The sequence below is a fragment of the Marmota monax genome, unplaced genomic scaffold (assembly GCF_021218885.2).
Source record: "Marmota monax isolate L192 unplaced genomic scaffold, Marmota_monax_Labrador192_F-V1.1 WCK01_AAM20220418_F8-fsc00192, whole genome shotgun sequence".
NCBI lineage: Eukaryota > Metazoa > Chordata > Mammalia > Rodentia > Sciuridae > Marmota > Marmota monax.
The window spans coordinates 690,666-709,569 of NW_026693786.1; the positions used below are offsets into that span (position 1 = coordinate 690,666).

General features: G+C 40.2%; 2 protein-coding genes and 1 long non-coding RNA gene across 4 annotated transcripts in view; 2 read left to right on the top strand and 1 right to left on the bottom strand.

Moving 5' to 3' along the window:
- Window positions 1-14,863, bottom strand: part of LOC124105084 (uncharacterized) — a 61,558-nt gene extending 46,695 nt beyond the window's left edge. For both annotated transcript variants that reach the window (XR_009228425.1, XR_009228424.1), the window contains exons 1-4: window positions 14,668-14,863; window positions 2,264-2,393; window positions 966-1,171; window positions 355-457 (exon numbers count right to left, since the gene is read on the bottom strand). This is a non-coding gene — a long non-coding RNA (uncharacterized LOC124105084). The remainder of the gene's footprint in view (window positions 1-354; window positions 458-965; window positions 1,172-2,263; window positions 2,394-14,667) is intronic.
- LOC124105080 (large ribosomal subunit protein eL42-like) lies at window positions 4,204-4,668 on the top strand. The gene has a single exon (XM_046462165.2). The coding sequence runs from the start codon at window positions 4,232-4,234 to the stop codon at window positions 4,592-4,594; it is 363 nt and encodes a 120-aa protein (XP_046318121.2). The 5' UTR covers window positions 4,204-4,231; the 3' UTR covers window positions 4,595-4,668.
- Window positions 14,864-17,596: 2,733 nt separating the features above from the next.
- Zcchc13 (zinc finger CCHC-type containing 13) lies at window positions 17,597-18,109 on the top strand. Its single transcript, XM_046462167.1, has one exon. It carries the CDS (start codon window positions 17,597-17,599, stop codon window positions 18,107-18,109), a length of 513 nt encoding a protein of 170 aa, XP_046318123.1.
- The last annotated feature ends 795 nt before the right edge of the window (window positions 18,110-18,904 follow it).

An 18,904-nucleotide genomic window follows, 5' to 3' on the forward strand; every position in this document is an offset into this window, starting at 1 on the left:
CAGACAATAATGAATGATAACTACATTCCAATAAAACCTTACAAAACCAGAAGCTCACGGGCTGGGAGTGTAACCCAGGGATAGGACATGAGCTTAACATGCACAAGGCCCTGGGTTTGAGCCCCAACACCAAAATTCTGGAGTTTATGCCATCTTGGTTACTTAGGAACCATTTCAGTTCTTCTGATCCTCAGCAGTGGTGATCACAAACTGAGTAAATACATATATCCCCCCAAACTATTTTGAGAATACATTTTAGAGAAAGTTTCAGGCTTTCTAAGTGGTTTGAAAATGGCATTTCTAAGAGCCTCCCTGACAGGAGTCATCTCCTACTTACCTTTTTCACTATATTACCTTAATCACTGCGAACCCCCTTCTCTTCTTCTATGTGGTCACTCACATGGAACATTTGCTGGACTCTGAAACACTTTTCAAAGATATGCCTTCACAATTCAGCCTAATAAAGAGTTACAAAAATAAATAAATAAATAAATATTATTATCTGCATTCAGCTAGGTCAGCCTCCATTGCATTAAGAAACAGTGGCAGGTATAAAAAGGGAAAATGAATAGAAGGGAGAAAAACACACGATGTTGCACAGTTTAACTCAACCATTTTAAATGCAATTTTTCACTTCACCATGGGAAAAAATCCAATATAAAAATCTCAATATTTTACTCTTTTTTGATGGTCGGGGCAGAGCTGCAGATTAAACCCAGGGCCTCACACATGCTAGGCAAGTGCTTGACCACTGAGTTATATCCCCAGTCCACATTTCACATTTATTGGTTATTTATCCTTTTGTCCAAACTCACAAGAATTAAAGTTCTGTGACTTTGTTAATGTCAAGAACAGTTTCTAGCATTTAGTAAGTACTTAATAACTATCTGCTGAAAGAAGGCTGAAAGTGCCACATCATGACCACTTTCCCTTCTCTACTACCAAAGAAACTACTCACAACTTACCAAGGTTTCCAAACTGCCTCACCAGGATATCCTCAGAAATAGTGATTGATCCTGGCACTCTGGTGAATTTGCTGAGCAGGCAGAGCCATGTGTGGTGGTACACACTTGTAATCCCAGCAACTCCAGAGGCTGAAGCAGGAGGATCACAAGTTTCAAGCCAATCTGAGCAACTTCGCAAGACTCTTGGCAACTTAGCAAGAACCTGTCTTAAAAATAAAAAAAAAAAAATTATTAGAAAAAGGGCTCGGGATGGGAATGGAGTTGTAGCTCAGTGGTAAAGAGCTTGCCTCGCATGTGTGAGGCCCTGGGTTCAATCCTCAGCACCACATAAAAATAAACAAATAAAAATAAATATATTAAAAAAAAACATTGAAGATTTTTCTTTAAAAAAAGCGATGGGCAAAAATTGTTAAAAATGGGCTGGGGATATAGCTCAGTTGGTAGAGTACTTGCCTCGCAGGCACAAGGCCACTGGATTCAATCCCCAGCACCTCATACACACACACAAAAAAACAAATTGGCAAATCTTACTGTATGTTAATTGTACCTTAATAAAACTGACACAAAAATTGTTAAAAAAAAAAAAAAAAAAAGGGAGGGGGGGGGATGAAGCTCACTGGTAGAGGGCCCCTGGGTTCAATCCCCAGTACCTAAAAATAATACAAGAAACAGGCAGATCCTTATTTTGCTTTTGACTAATGAAAAGGTTTCTAGCTGCCCAGGAATCTGCATGTTTAACAAGCACCAAGTAACTAACTTTATGCATAACAATATTTTATACCATGGAAATTTCCATCATCAGGTAAGTACAATCTCAGAAGCTATTACAAAAATCTTTAGTGTGAGGACTGAGGATGTAGCTCAATGGTAGAGTGCTTGCCTAGCATGTATGAGGTCCTGGGTTCGATCCCCAGTGCTGCAAAAAAATAATAATAATTATAGCATTGACACAACAATAATTTTTTATTGTGAAATAAAATAATTTCTGTCTCACATGGCCTCCTTATATTTGGATGGAATCTAAATAGAAGCACTGAGTAAAAGACAACAGTCTTGACTTGAATTCAAATCTATTTTCTACCAATATAATCTCAAGCAATTTCCAATTCTCCTATCTGTAAAAATGGGAGAATGGGGAAAATAGGCTAGATTCTTTATTCTCTAGTACATCCTGATCTTAACATGTTTTCAGATCATAATGGGAAAATGTCAAGTAATTACCTACTCCCTATTTAAACCACCTTCCTTGTCCCATTCCTACTAATTGGGCAAGACCATCAAAATCACTGACCACTTACCAAAATTTCACAATAGTTTGCATGCTGATTTGAGCCTCTCCCAATTCACTAATAACCTCACTGGACCAAGCAGGGCTCAATGTATTTCTTCACCAGCACATGCTTTCTGACAGCATTACGCATCACCTGTCTGACAGGGAAAAGAAACATATAACATGAAACAGTCAAGCTTTAAGATCTAGATTTATTTTTAACACCTTAAGTCCTCTCTATCCAGCCATACCATGGACCTCAGATTTCACTCTTGCTAAGTATTCACATTAGCATCACAATTATGCTTTTTTTTTGGTGCTGGGGGTTGAACCCAGGGCCTTGTGCATGCAAGGCAAGCACTTCACCAACTGAGCTACATATCCCCAGCCCCACAATTATGTGCTTTATCTGGCAAAAGCTGTTGCAAGGTCTATAATTTTTATTTAATAAAGGATACTTGCTCCTATTTTAAATGAGGTTAGTTAACTTGGGTGCAGAGGCACTAAGTGACTATACCAGGGTGTTAGAACTCAGATGTAAACTCTGACTCTGACCTTCCTATTTCCCATCAATATCCCCATCTTTGAATAAGGAGCAAACTTTATCCCTTAGCAACCTTGCTACATATGGCAGTTTATGAACCTATATTCTATACTCCTGACTAAAACAGGCCCCAAAAGGTGAACAAAACCTTCTTCATCTAGTCATCAGTATCTGGGTCACACTGTTAGGTAATAAAACTTGTTATTAATAAGTTCCATTCCCACCAGGACTCATCAAAAATGAAAAGGAAGACCCATCTGTCTGGACTATCTAAAGGAACACAAGGAGCGAAGTGGACTAGTGGCTAGTCCCCTAACCCTAAGACTCAGTCCTGGAGAAACAAGGCTCTGAGGAGTAAGAGTCCACAGGACAAGCCAAGATATACCCCTCCCCCCATAACCACCACTCAAGGATCTTTCTTTCTAAAAAAGCTGCCTACTGCTTGTACATTTCCCAGTCCCTTGCTGCTTAGAACAAAATGCAACAAAGAAATCTGGCAATTCAGCTTAGGCTACTAATTTTTATCATTAGATGTTGGTAGCACTAGTTAATGCTGCCAGGTTTGGTTTCCTGTTACTATAAGATGCAGGCAATCCTCAATTCAAACCTCAAGGAGCGGTTTCCTAGGGTTCATTTTATAACTATTTCACTCACCACTCAACACCACCAAAAAAGAAAAAAAAAATCTGTTCTCTAATCTACTAGTGACCATGAGACCTAGAAAGTCAAATATTCATCTACACGATTATTTTTATTTTTCATGATTTTGTTTTATTATGTAAGTACATCATAATTTATTTTACCAAATTCCTATTCATGAACAAGTTTTGCATTGCTCATTGCTATGAACACTATAAACATGCCCATTTCTAAACCTTTTTATTCGGCAGTACTGGGAATTGAACCCAGGGCCTCATGCATACTAGGCAAGCACCCCACCACTGAGCTATATCCCCAGTCCTTTTTATTTTATTTTGAGATCAGGTCTAGCTAAAGTACCCATACTGTCCTTGACTGTACAATCCTCCTGCCTCAGTCTCCTGAGTGTTGAGAATTATGGGCATGTAACACCACACCCAGGTCATCACTAAATCTTTTCAAATATCCTTAAATGCATAAATGCATATTTGGGGGTATAGTTCTAGACATGAATAGAAACAAACAACTACAAAGATGAACAAGACATGGTCTCTCTAACCTTGAGCTTAAATCAAGGGAGATAAACATTTACCACTATCATGTACTTGATAATTTCAGTTCATGGTGCTTCCTAATTAAAATTATGGCTGTTGTTAACATAAAACTATTAAGAGAAGGCGCAAGCGTGGCAAGGCGAGAGCTGCGGCTGTGAGATCTCCGGGTAAGTTAGCAGCTGGACTGTAGCGGTTTAAACACGAGTCTCCATTGCTCAGAACCGGGGGGAAGGACCTTGTAAGAAAGGGAAGGCGAGATATGCTGCTTTGGCTTGGTTTTCATCACGTGGACACCTCTGCTGTAAAGATGGTCAATGTACCTAAAACTCGAAGGACTTTCTGTAAAAAGTGTGGCAAGCACCAGCCTCACAAAGTGACCCAGTATAAGAAGGGCAAGGATTCCCTTTACGCCCAAGGAAAGAGGCGCGATGATCGGAAGCAGAGTGGATATGGTGGGCAGACAAAGCCAATTTTCCGCAAGAAGGCTAAAACCACAAAGAAGATTGTGCTAAGACTTGAATGCGTTGAACCAAACTGCAGATCCAAGAGGATGCTGGCCATCAAGAGATGCAAGCATTTCGAACTGGGAGGAGACAAGAAGAGAAAAGGCCAAGTGATTTAGTTTTAAACTTTTTTATTTTTTTTCCCATTTAATTTTGATGCGAAAATACTGAAACTAGAAAAATTACCTGTAGGAAAATAAATGACAATTATATAATCATACCTAAAGAAAAAAACATTAGAGCTGGCAGCTCAGTGGTAGACCACTTGCCTAGTGTGTGCAAAGACCTGGGTTCAACTGCCAGCACCAAAAAGTATTAAAATAAAAAAATACTATTGGAATTCCAAAATTATTTATATTACTGCTGAATATCATCTCACTGGCACTTTATCAAGTTTTAAATTAAAGAACCAAATGAGGGGCTGGGGATGTGGCTCAAGTGGTAGCGCGCTCGCCTGGCATGCGTGAGGCCCAGGTTTGATCCTCAGCACCACATACAAACAAAGATGTTGTGTCCGCCGAAAACTAAAAAATTAATATTAAAAAAAAATTCTCTCTCTCTCTCCCCGCCTCTCTCTTAAAAAAAAAAAAAAATGAACCAAATGAAAGAAGCTCCCTTTTAAAACCCACTTGCCCCAAAGCCAAATAAGTGAATGAGCTGGGCTCTGTGGCACAGGCCTATAATCCCAGCGGCTCAGGAGGCTGAGGCAGGATTGTGAGTTCAAAGCCAGCCTCAGCAACTTAGTGAAGCCCTAAGCAACTCTGCAAGATTCTGTCTCTAGTAAAAATACAAAAAAAGGAGTGGGGGCTTTGGAATGTGGCTCAGTGGTTAAATGCCCAAGGGTTCAATCCCCAATACCCAAAAAAAAAAAAGGCAGGGGGAGGGGAGTGAAGTGCAGGGCAGTGTACACATTGGGCTTGGGCTTCCATCTTTCCTTCCCCCTACTATTTCCAGTATATAACAGTGAAATGCAGCCATTTTCTTTCAAAAACAAAAAGACTCCCTCTCTCTGGATCTCTCATTCCCAGGTAGACCTGCTGATACATAGTTAGGCTATAATAATATTCATCCCAACCTAGAAGATTCAGGTAAAAATCAAAAGAATATTTTTCAGCACTGTAATGCATTAGATACAGATGAGATTCAAATGGATGACAGAAGTATTTTAAAGACCTATCCAGCCTGGGGCCGTGGAAGATGCTTGTAATCCCAGCGGCTCTGGAGGCTGAGGCAGGAGGATCGCAAGTTCAAAGCCAGCCTCAGCAAAAGCAAGGCACTAAGCAACTCAGTGAGACCCTGTCTCTAAATAAAATACAAAACAGGTTTGGGGACGTGGCTCAGTGATCATGTGTCCTGGCTCAGGAACGCAAAGTGCCCCTGAGTTCAATCCCTAGTATCCTTCCCCAAAAAAAGACCTATCCAACAAAGATGAGTTAATGTGATAAAGCAAATACTGTAAAATATTATGGGCATACAGGTTATCACTATAAGATTCTTATCAACTTTTCTGTATGTATGTATGTATGTTATGTTTGAAATTTTTCTTTATATAATGCTGGGAAGCTGAGTGTGATGAAATATGCCTGCAATCTCAGATAACCTGGGAGGCTGAGGCAGGAGGATCATAAGTTCAAAGCAAGCCTGTGCAATTTAGCAAGACTGTCTCAAAATAATGTGGTGCTGGGATGAAGCCCAGGGCCTGGTTAGACAAATACTCTACCACTGGGCGATAATCCTAGACAAGCATTCTTTTTTTAAAATTTAGCTTTCTAAATTGTCTGACCTAAAGCTATTTAACATTTTGTTTAATATTTATTTTTCAGTTTTGGGTGGACACAATACCTTTATTTTTATGTGGTGCTGAGAATCAAACCCAGTGCCTCACGCATGCTAGGAGAGCATGCTACCACTTGAGCCACATCCCCAGCCCCCTATTTAACATTTTTAAAAATATTTTTAGTTGTAGTTGGACATAATACCTTTATTTTATTTTTATGTGGTGCTGAGGACAGAACTCAGCGCCCTCCCCATGTAATAGGCAGCCCCTCTTTAACATTTTTTTTAATTTAAGTCTTTTTTTAATATTTATTTTTTAATTGTAGTTGGACACAATACCTTTAGTTTATTGATTTGTATTTGGTGCTGAGGATCAAGCGCTCTACCACTGAGCCACAACCCCAGCCCCTTTAACATTTTTTTTAATATATTTTTTTTTAGTTTAGTTAGACACAATACCTTTATTTTTTTAATTTATTGTTATGTGGTGCTAAGGATCAAACCGGGTGCCTCGCCCATGCTAGGTGAGTGCTCTCCCACTGAGCCACAACCCAGCCCCCCCCAGTATAACATTTTAATGAGATGAAATCAATCACACTGTGCTCAAAGGTAGGTTACTAAAATAATACAAATCAGGCTGAGAGGCTAAAGGGTAGGGCTCTAAACTCTTTGAAATTCTAGCTAGATACCTAAGTAAATCTGGATGAATTACCAGTCCATATTAACTTTAGAGCTGGGCATGGTGGCGTAGGACTGTAATCCCAGCAGCTCTGGAGGCTGAGGGAGGAGGATCCCTACTTCAAAAGCCAGCCTCAGAGAGGTGCTAAGCAACTCAGTGAGATCCTGTCTCTAATAAAATACAAAATAGGGCTGGGGATGCAGTTCAGTGGTTGAGTGCTCCCAAGTTCAATCCCTGGTACACCCCCCCCAAAAAAAAGCATTAGAGCTGTGGCTCTAGAGTCTGAGGCAGGAGGATTGCAAGTTTAAAGACAGCCTCAGTAAAAGCAAGGCACTAAGTAACTCAATGAGTGCGGACCCTGTCTCTAAATGAAATTTAAAATAGGGTTGGGGATGTGGCTCAGTGGTTGAGTGCCCTAGAGTTCAATCCTGGGTACCCCAAAAAAAAAAAAAAAAAAAAAAAATTTGCATTAGAACCCTTTAAACACTGAGCGGGGGAATATAGCTCAAGGGTAGAGCAGTTGCCTAGCATGAGCATGCAGGATGCCCTGGGTTAGATACATAGCACCAGGTTTAAATAAATAGAAAAGAAAAAGAACTCTCTAAACATTGCTTCATTCGGCCTACCTTTCTTTTCTGCCTTATCCCATACTAATTCCTTATTTTCGATATTCTCACTGCAAACAGCTGTGTAGACAGCTGGCAGGGAGGGAGAAGGCATCAAAGAATAACCTTGGTTTTTTTTGGTGGTGTTGGAGATTGAACCCATGGCCTTGTGCACGTTAAGTGTGCACTCTACCAACTGAGCTATATCCCCAGCCCCCTTGTGTTTCAAATTAGGATATAATAAAAGGAATTTCTAGAGTTCAAGCTCAATATTTTATGTTGAAGCACCCTGTACAACTGATCAAACAGGACCCTGGAAGAGGCCATATAATCTCCAAGTTTAAAATATGTCCTAGTTGACCCATCTGTAAAACTGGAAAAAGACTTGTCACAAGAAATAACAAATGAAATCAATAAATATATGAGTTTCTGAAATGCTAAAAGGATCTCTGGTGAATGAAATAGGGAATAAACCATCACTGATGGGTGATGATCCAGAATAAGGCTAGTAATTTTTCAGTTTTATACTTTTTTTTTTTAAATATTTATTTTTTAGTTTTCGGCGGACACATCTTTGTTTGTATGTGGTGCTGAGGACCGAACCCGGGCCACACGCATGCCAGGCGAGCGTGCTACCGCTTGAGCCACATCCCCAGCCAGAGTTTTATAAACTTTTATAAACTTTATAAATTTTTCAGGCCTTATAAACTTTTCTGTATAGGCTTTTGTGGGGCCACAACATATCTAACACAACCCAATTCTCCTTGCCTTTATGGTGCTCAAGCAGCCCCAGGTGAAATGTCAAAGAATGTGTTCTTTTAGAACTCCGCAAAAATAGGCAACCTAGGTTTTGCTCACCCCTGATCTAAAATGTGAAATCCTGTGTAGGAATACTATTTAGAGGATGGCCTAGGGATGAGTGGGCTGGGGATGTAGCTCAGTGGTAGAGCGTGTACCTATACAAGGTGCTGAGTTCGATCCCTAGCACAGGAAAAGCTCAACTAAAATAAAATAAAAGGGACAAGCTACAAATAGGAATCATTTAGCCAACACTGACCCTTGAGGATGAGGCTCTGGCAATTATCCCCCCCACCAAGGAAGAAACTGTCAGCAGTACCAACAGGAGCAACATCACATCTGCAAATACCAAGGACTGAAGTCCAAATATTCCACTGCCTCATGAAAACCTCTTGAGAAGATGCATATATAACTAGAAAGAATTAGTAAGTTTCTGACCACATACATTTTGAAGAAATAGTTGACCATCCAGAGCCTGCGGAGACCACTTTAGCAGACACACAATAAATGTTTGTTGATGACTCATTCACGTATTCATCCAATAAACATTTACTGAGGCCTACTAATGTGCCAGGCTGGGCTCTGACAAAGACACCATCCCTGCCCACAAGGAGCTTACAGTCTGTAAACATAGAAGAGAGACAGGTATATACACAGACAATTACAATACAATCTGATAAGTTCTGTAATACTTATCAGGTTGTATTATAATGGCCGATGTAAAATTTCTTTCCAAGGGTTGCTGCTCCAGGCTGCTGCTGGCTATAACATCGAGAGGGGAAGAAACAAATGGTAGAAATCAAAAATTAAACGCTTTTCAGTTACTTCAAATATCCAGACTCTCCCTAATCCCTGATCACAGATAAATATGGGAACTAGATATATACTGGCATGATATAAAATGAGACTTAAATGCTTAAGATAAGCAGAGGCCTTATAAAGAAGGTCCTCAACCACCTCTTCTAAAATGAGCTTCCCTCCCTCTTCTGGCTTATCCATCTCTCAACTACCCCACCCTACCACATACAAGCCTGGTTTAATATCTACAATTAGAAAAATGCTGAAAGGCTAGGCATGGTGGTGCATGCCTATAATCCTAGCTACTTGGGAGGCTGAGGCAGGAAGATAACAAGTTTGAGGCCAGTCTCCGGGATTTAGTGAGACCCTGTCCCAAAATAAAAATATAAAGGGCAAGAGATGTGGCTCTCAGTGAGAGGGGGCCCCTGGGTTCAATCCTCAGTAAAAAAAAAAAAAAAAGGCCATAAGGGCTGGAGATATGTCTCAGTTGTATATCGTTCCTGGGTTCAGTCCCCAGTACCAGGGGGGGAAAATGGCTGAAAAAGAGCAACTCACAACTAACTGGATTAACGCAGTGTAACTAGTTAGCAAAAATCAATTTGGGGGGATGTGGCTCAAGTGGTAGTGCGATTGTCCGGCATGCGTGCCGCCCAGGTTCGATCCTCAGCACCACATACCAACAAAGATGTTGTGTCTGCCGAAAACTAAAAAATAAATATTAAAAAATCAATTTGGTTCATTTGGCACCTCTAAATCCAATAATCCCGCCCTTCACTGAAATGTTATTAAATGCAAAATAGATAACATATGGCTAATGGAGTAGGAATAACAAATTAGAAGGGTTTATTTAATAAACATAATTAAACAGATTCTATAAAGCAGAAATAACAAATCTACTTTCAGGAAAGCAGATTGAGACCCCTCCCTCAAGATCTCTGAGACAGATCTAATTCACTAACATATTACAAACAAGAAAAATGAAAGAGGTAACACACTCTTCCTCTTCCCTTTTTCAAAACTGGGTGACAGTAAGAGACTCCTTCAAGAGATTACCATTGTGGGCTGGGAAGGTGGCTCAAGCGGTAATGCGCTCCCCTGGCATGCGCAGGGCCCTGGGTTTGATCCTCAGCACCACATAAAAAAAAAAAAATAAAGATGTTGTGTCCACGGAAAAAACTAAAAAATATTTAAAAATAAATATTTAAAAATTCTCTCTTTAAAAAAAAAAGAGATTACCATTGTAGTTATGTGTTCAGACAGTTTTATACAAAGACAGGATGAAATTTTTTCTGTGTCCCATCGTTATTTTTTTTTTTTTCAGGTTGAGCCATACTATTATTTTTTATTTTTTGTTAGTACTGGGGATTTAAGTTGTTGTTGTATGAGTCAGTCTAGCTAAATTGTAGAGGTTGGTCTCGAACTTGTGATCCTCCTGCCTCAGTCTCCAGAGTTGTTGGGATTACAGGTGTGCACCACCATGCAAAAAAACTAATAAATGTTTAAAATAAGATCAATCCCTGAATGGATAGACTACTGTTTTGTTTCTTGTCCAAGTTGGTTTATTTTTAGGGACAAAATGTATTCTACCCACAACCACAGCCAGGGAGCACCACTTCTGTGCAGCACTCAAAAATGATTTCCTTTTAATAAAAAGAAATGGCTATCTTTCTAAAGGACAGACAAGTGTTATATCAAAATGGCTACCAAGAACCTGATACATATTTCACAGAGCAGTTATCTTTGGAATCACAAATATTTCTTAAGACTCAGTGCAACAAACATACCAGGAGTGTATTGGCAACAAATGTCATTTACAAATAGATAACATTTAGGCCCAAATCAAATAATTCACAAAACGAAATAAGATCTAATAACTAAGATCTGACTTCTGACTGGTGGCCCTGGATTCAATCTCCAGAACCAAAAATAATAATTAAGATCTGAAAGTCCAGCCTCATTGATAATCAGAAAAATGTGTGATAAAACAATGATATCATTCTTTTAAGTGTTAAGTTAGCAAAAATGAAAAAAATTTAAGTACCTAAATAACTGGGTACAGAAACTGATGTAATTTTTTGGGTTATGGTGAATATTTATAATGCTCAAACCTTTTGACAAATAATTCTAATTCTGGAACTTTATTCTATAGGAAATAACCCAAAATAGACAAGTAATAGAAACTGAAAAAACATTCATTATATAATTTACTGAAAATGTATAAAATACTTCCACAACAGAATATCATGAAACTATTAAATGATAATTAGAAAGAATATTTAACATGAAAATATGCATGTTATAATGTTAAATACAAAATGCAGTATAAAATAGTATAGAAAAATGGAGAGAAAGAAATTAACAAATTTATTAATACTAGTTGTCTCTGGGTGGTGAAATTATAGACCTTCTTTCACCACAATTGATGGCTATCTTCAGACAAAGCTGCAACTAATATTTATCTAATTTCCGGATTAAGGAAGCTATTCAAACTTAAATCAAAAAAATAAAGTCGATTTGATCCAATGATTTCACCTCGACTACAGATATAAAAACAAAAATGAAAAGGCAAAAAATAACCTGAAATAGGTATTTATAACATATTACAGAAATCTGAGTAACAGTGTTTATTTACAAAACACAATCTAATAGAAAATAATAAACACTAAATTTAAAACTCCTATAGATAAATCAGTGTAAGATATGAACTATATCACATTAATGTAAATTAAAATTCTAAGAAATTAAGGAAAATGGAACCTAATCTCATCGATAACCAAAAAATGAAAAAAAATGGCTTTTATTTATAAAAATAAGTTTTAAGGAAGAAAATTGGCAATATATATTGGGTGTTAAAAATATTCATAGCCTTTATGTAGTAATTCCAATTCAACAGATGTCATCTTAACCAAATAATACAAATACTTGTATTTTCAGACCTTAATTACAGAAGAGGCAATAATCTTTACTACCCCACATTTGGATCAACGCACTAAAATATTAATCTTAAGATTAAAAAAAAAAAATCTCTACTACAGCAAAGCCTTAGACCAGATCACAAAACAGGGAGGGTGTGTCCAGCCTGCTGCAGTCGGCCATTTTAGACCCTCTATAGAACAACAAAAAAAAAGTGTAGATGAGGATAGCAACCCCAGGAGGCTCCAAATCAACAATTGTTTACTTTTTTATTCCTGCATATATAGCCCTGTACTGTGCACTAAGTCAAAAGCAGTAAACAGGTCTCCTTCCTTTTTAGTTTTCGGTGAACACAACATCTTTATTTTTTTAATGTGGTGCTGAGTTTTATGATTTCAAAACGAAAAGTTTCCTTTAAATGTGTCCCTTTACTTTAGGAAATAAAACAATGTTTAGGCACACAGGATTCTGGACATATACTATCTATATTAAAATCCAGTCTGCCATTCAACTGACTATACAGTCTTGGACAAATTAATCTGGGACCTTCAAATTTCTCATTTGTAAAAAATGAACAAAGTACTGCTATTTCATAGGATTGTGGAGAATACTAAATGAGTTAAATAATATGTAAAAGCATGTAGGCCAACCAGTACTTGGCACTAGTAAATACTAGACATTTAAGTGTAATTATTATAAATAGGTCCAGAAAAGGAAAAGGACTAGCCTAAGGTCATGGATAGGATTACTGGAAAAGATCTGTCTCTTCACTTTTGAATCCTGAGCCTTCTCCACTAAAATCTATATCTAAGTGTTAACTATTGTTTTTAGAAATTAACAAACTCCATCCTCACTGGCAGCACTCAGCCACAACACTGCAGCTGCATCCCCCCCAAAAAAAAGGAAAAAAGAGAAACATAAATCCCCCACCACTCCCCACCCCCGAGGAAACCATGTAGGAAATTCTTCAGAAGAAAAAGTAATTTAGAGAAAAGTGTGTAAGCCCAGGTCACTTTCATACTAACAATAACCACTAAATACTTTTCAAATTTCTCTCCCTGCCCTTTGGGTGCCCCTGGCAGCCATTTGCCCAAATCCCAGGTTTCAAGCAAAATCTAACAAACATTTGGAAACAGCTAAATCCTCACCCCTATGTTCTAAAGGGGAGAAAGATCAGAGATTTTCAACCAACATAACAGTAGTTTCTCACATTGCAACCACTATGCTGTGCTATTCCGATGAGATGAAAAAAATGTATCCAGAATCACATATAGCGGCCCAAAATCCGAAAGCCTTTCAAATATATATTGAAATATATTCCGAAAGTGGCAAAGAACGGTCTCTAAGTGATGACCTTTTACGCCCCTCCTACACACAGCCAGCTGCCGCAACCTTTTACAGTCATCTCCGCATTTTTAAACGCACACTATCCGTAAGCCAGTAAGAAGCTAAGACTCCGGGTTACTTCCTTGTGGATTTAGCCACAACCTATAACTTTCAAATCAGGCTGATACCTTCATTAACTAGAAAGGAAGATCTGCTTCTCTGCAGACCCTTCTGGCCCAAAGCGGCCAAAGACAACTTACCGACCCCCTCGCCATTTTGTAACCTTAATTACCCATGCGCAGCGCGCCTCCCTCCCTCCCTCCCGGCTTTCTGACGGAAATACGCAGGCACGCTGCTCCTTCCAGACAGTTGAACTCAACCGTCACCATGTTGTCTGAAATACGCATGCGCACCCTCGCTCTCTCTCCCTCCCCCTCCAGCCGCTGGCGCAACTTTGATTTCTCCGCAGAATTCGCCTCTTTCACTTTCGACCCTCCACGCCCACCCCCACCCAAGCCTTGCGCCTGCGTGCCTCTCTCTTCCCCGCCACTGAAGCCCCTTCGCTTCACATTAGGCCTTCTCATAAAATACTTGAATGCCGCCACTCCGCGCCGCGCCGCCTCATCCCAGCCTCTCAAATGCCGCGCACACCGCGCCTGTCCTCCTTATTCTCCCCACTCCAGCTACCACCTCCGTCATGCACACGCGCGCGTGCACATACACACACAGGCCTAATGACATCTGGATGTGTTTCTCGCTATAGTTATGCCCCAGTGCCCAAAATGAGTCATTACCAGCCTTCCCTAATACAGTCTGATAAACTAGGGAAGTTGAATACGGGGGAAAAAGGCGTTACGGGTGATCAGAGCATATCCCAGAACTAGGTTTATCCTCCCCGACCCCAAGGGAGGAGCTAGAGTACTCTCGGATTCACATAATGTATTATAAGGCCCGCCAACCTGAACAAAAGCTAGAAAGCTTTCTCATAAACCATCGGATGAGCCTAATCCTAAACCCTCACCTGCTACAAATAGGAAAATCGCCCCCCCAAACTGTTTAAACATGAGGCATTATAGAAAATATCGATGCTCAGATGCCTCAACCCTATTTAAAGGAAAGCTTGTATCCCTTTCACAATGAGAAATAAATGCTCAACATCTTTTTGGAGGTCTGAAGCCCGTACTGGCCCTCATTTTCGCCGGTCAACCGGGGGGAATGCAGAAATTAAGGATCTCCATGGCCCGAGTTTCCTCGGCCACCCTCCACATTATGTTCTCCCCCTCTGTCCTTCCTTTACCTCCTGGCTGAATCGAGTGCCATAGCGAGAATTCCTAGAGCCGGCTGTCCCAAGACAGTGTGCAGAGAGTAAGAGATGCCTGGGTGGCGGCAGCAGGCCTTAGAAGCAGTGGGTATTGGGCAGGAAACCTGCCATGCCTCCAGCCGCAGGGCTGATGCCAGAAACCCACAGCTTGTCCTGCAGCTCTGCAGTGTGCTTCTGGCGCATGCGCAATCACCCCACCCCACCCTCGGCTCCGATTGAAGTCGAAGCAGGCGCCTTAACCCATTACCAAGTATCTGGATCTCTAGTCCACCCAGCTTCTTCAATGTTCGGCTCCCCTACGTGGCACCAGCTTCCAACACCATACTTTCCTCAGCCCATTCGTCTTTCGTCAATCCCTCTCCCATTCTTCTTAGCCCACTCTTCCATCGCCAAGTTTGACTACCCTTATTCTGCGTGTTACCTTGGTGATCTAAACTTCAATTCTTGGCCTTCAGGGTCTGCAGCCCTACCGGGCCTCTTACTCCTCCCCTGTTGTTTCTGATATTACAAATTGTAAAAGAAAAAGGAGAAGAAAAAAATGGAAAAACAAAAAAACAAACTTGCAAAAACCGAAGAAAGAGTCAGCCGGGCTCAATGACTCATGCCTGTAATCCCAGCTTCTTAGGAAGCTAAAGCAGGAGAATCAAAATTTCAAGGCCCCCTCAGCAATCTTTAACAAGACTTTGTCTCAAAATTAAAAAAAAAAAGGACTGGGGATGTAACTCAGAGGTAGAGCGCCCCTGGGTTCAATCCCAGTACCTGAAAAAAGACAAAAAAAAAAAAAAAAGAAAGAAAGAAGAGAAAAAGGGAAAGTGTGCATTAGTCATAGAGCACTGACCTAGCATACACAAGGCCTTAGGTTCACTCCCTAGCACTGCAAATAGAAAAACAAAGAAGACAATGATGTTTCAGTGTTAATTATGTTGTGTGTCCCCCCCCCTTATCTTTTTTGTGGTGCTGGGGATCTGATTGAGAACCATGTGCATGCCAAGAACAAGCTGTACCACTGAGTCAGAGCCCTTACTCTAATATTTGTTTCTGTTATCTATATGAATGTACATCATGTCCATAAATCCTTGTGAAGTTTATACAATCTATAAACAATTTGGGAAACAACAAAGAAGAAATGTCTAAATATTTCTGACTTTGTAATATGTTTTCTAAGGAATAAGCTTTTTTTATATTGAATGCTTCAATATTATTCTGTTTTATAAATTAAATGATGGTGATAATGTTGAAAACTAAGATTCCTGCAATAAGCACGCTTGTAATTCCAGCTAGTTTGGAGACTAAGATAGGAGGATCACAAATTCAAAGCTGGCCTTAGCAATTCAGGGAAACCCTGTTTTAAATTTGAAAGGGGGGCGCTAGGGATGTGGCTCAAGCGGTAGCAAGCTCGCCTGGCATGCATGTGGCCTGGGTTCCATCCTCAGCACCACATACAAACAAAGATGTTGTGTCCGGGGAAAACCAAAAAATAAATATTAAAATTCTCTCTATATATATAAATAAATAAATAAATAATTTGAAAGGGGGGCGCTGGGGATTAGCTCAGTGGTAGATGGTCCCTAGGTTAAACAAAGAAGAGTTTGTGGGGGCGGGGATAAATTTTGAGCATGTCTTTTCACTGTGGCATTTTACAGATTTTTTTTTCTATCTTATCAGCACACGTTTTATTGTGTAGATAGATATATAGATGGATGGATTAGCTGTGGATGAACCTTTGTTTTTATTTATTTATTTTTATGTGGTGCTGAGAATCGAACCCAGTGCCTCACACATGCTAGGCAAGCGCTCTACCACTGAGCCACAAATAGCCCCACGTTTTATTTTTTTAAAACAACAATGACCACAAAAAGAAGAAAAGAGAGAGAGAGAGCGCTCTGGGAGCCAAGCTGGTGGCACACGCCTGTATTCCCTGCAATTCAGGAGCCTGAGGCAGGAGAATTACAAGTTTGAGGCCAGCCTCAGCAATTCAGCAAAACACTGTCAAATTCTCAAACTAAAAAAAAAAAAAAAAAATTAAAGGCTGGGGAATGTAGCACGGTGGTGAAGCACCACTGGATTCAATCCCCAGTACCCTCCACACGGCCAAATAAATAAGGTCTGGGAATGTAGATCAGTGGTAGAGCAGGTGCCTAATATGTGAGAGGCCCTGGATTCCATCACACACACACACCGCTCCTGAACAAAAAAGATAGGAAAAAATAGTCTACTCTAATTTGTATAATTTCTTTCCTTTATTGGATTAACTTCTCACATATTGTATCCACAAAACATATATAAAAACTGATTATCTACTAGACCACAAATAAAGGGTTTTTTTTTTTTTTGGGGGGGGGAGTGAGCCCAGAGCCTTGCGCCTGTGCCATACCACTTAACAACCTTGGGCCCGGAAGCCTCCTAGTTATGAAAAATTGTACCGGTCACATTGTCTTAACAAACTCATACTTAGCGGTTCAAATGTTAAAAATAAAACTGAGCCGGGCAGGTGGCACATGCCTGTAATCCCAGTGACTCGGAATGCTGAGGCAGGAGGATCAGGAGTTGAAAGCCAGCCTCAGCAATGGCGAGGCCTAAGCAACTCAGCAAGGCCCTGTCTCAAAATAAAATATTAAAAAGGGCTGGGGATGTGGCTCAGTAGTTAAGCGCCCCTAGGCTCAATACCTGGTAACAAACAAACTGAAAACAACACTTAATCTATTATCAATTCTGACTGCTTGAGTAGGAGGGAGAAGGCGGTTAGAACACCTGTGAATGAGGCCGTGCGCAAACCTCATGTGACGTCACAGAGCTCCCGGTAGGAAAAGAGTCATTTCCATCTAAGCCATCCTAAGGGGAGTTGCCTCTGGGCCTCCCTGGCACCGGTGGGTGGGCCTGCTCACCAAAAGATCTCACCGCGGCCATGAGCGGTAAAGAATGTTTCAAGTGTGGAGGGTCTGGCCACTGGGCCCGGGAGTGCCCTAAAGGAGGAGCTCGAGGGCGAGGACCTAGAGGCCGCGGCAGAGGTCCTCAGTGCAGTTCCACCACCCAATCTGACATCTGTTACCGCTGTGGTAAGACTGGTCATCATGTCAAAAACTGTGACCTTCACCAGAACATCTGCTACAACTGTGGGAGAAGTGGCCACATCGCCAAAGACTGTATGGATCCTAAAAGAGACAGAGAACAGTGCTGTTACACCTGCGGCAGACCAGGCCATTTAGCTCGTGATTGTGACCATCAGGAAGAACAGAAATGCTACTCTTGCGGTGAATTCGGGCACATCCAGAAAGACTGTACCCAAGTCAAATGCTACCGATGTGGCGAGACCGGCCATGTAGCAGTGAACTGTAGTAAGGCAAGCGAAGTGAACTGCTACCGCTGTGGCGAATCTGGACATCTAGCCAGGGAATGCCCCATTGAGGCTACTGCTTAGATCACTCCCCTACCCCCCTCTTCTTGGCTGATTTAGTTGTATTTTCGCTAAAATCTCTTCATTGACCAAAAGATTGATATGGAAGCTACTCTTAGGCCAGCAAACTTTATTTACCACGTTAAAGGAGGAAAGGGCTGGGAGGAAAAAGTAAAAAAAAAAAAAAAAAAAAATTATTGTAATTAATGTGCTGTTTCTGTACCACCCAGGAATCCAGATGTTGAATAGTCATTCTGAGCACTAGGCAATTTCTTGGTTCTTTGGGTGTATTTTGATTTCCACACTTAGAAGATACTAGTAAACAAATCGGAATGGGTGTAGGAACCCAGCCCTTGAGTCTTATCACCATGGAAACGGATAAAATATATAGTGTGTCCAATGGAGGTAAATTTCCATAGAGAAAAAGAATACCAAGTAAGAGGATTGAAAGCCTGTATATGTGGAGGGGGGAAGACAATGTAGTTCTCTTTTAAATTCACAAGGTCATCCTGAGGAGATAACATTTCCTCAGAGATCCATGGAGCAAATAAAGTTGATTTTGGAAATGTTTGTGATCTTATTGGTTTTATTATGTTGATGACTTTAAATTATTTTACCTCATTAGCTTTTAAATAAAAGACATGGCGTTTAATGAAAATAAATTAGAAAAAGCTTTGAGAAAGAGAGTATTCAGAAAAACAAAAACATCATTTCCCATGTGTCAGAAAACAAGTATTAAAATTAAACACAGTTTGAGGCTTAGTAATTTCAAAAATACTCTTCATAGTAATGAAATTTAAGTTTTTGAAAAAAAAATCT

Excerpts from the sequence above, each read along its gene's own strand:
- LOC124105080 (XM_046462165.2), top strand. The coding sequence starts at position 4,232 with ATGCTGCTTTGGCTTGGTTTTCATCACGTGGACACCTCTGCTGTAAAG.
- Zcchc13 (XM_046462167.1), top strand. The coding sequence starts at position 17,597 with ATGAGCGGTAAAGAATGTTTCAAGTGTGGAGGGTCTGGCCACTGGGCC.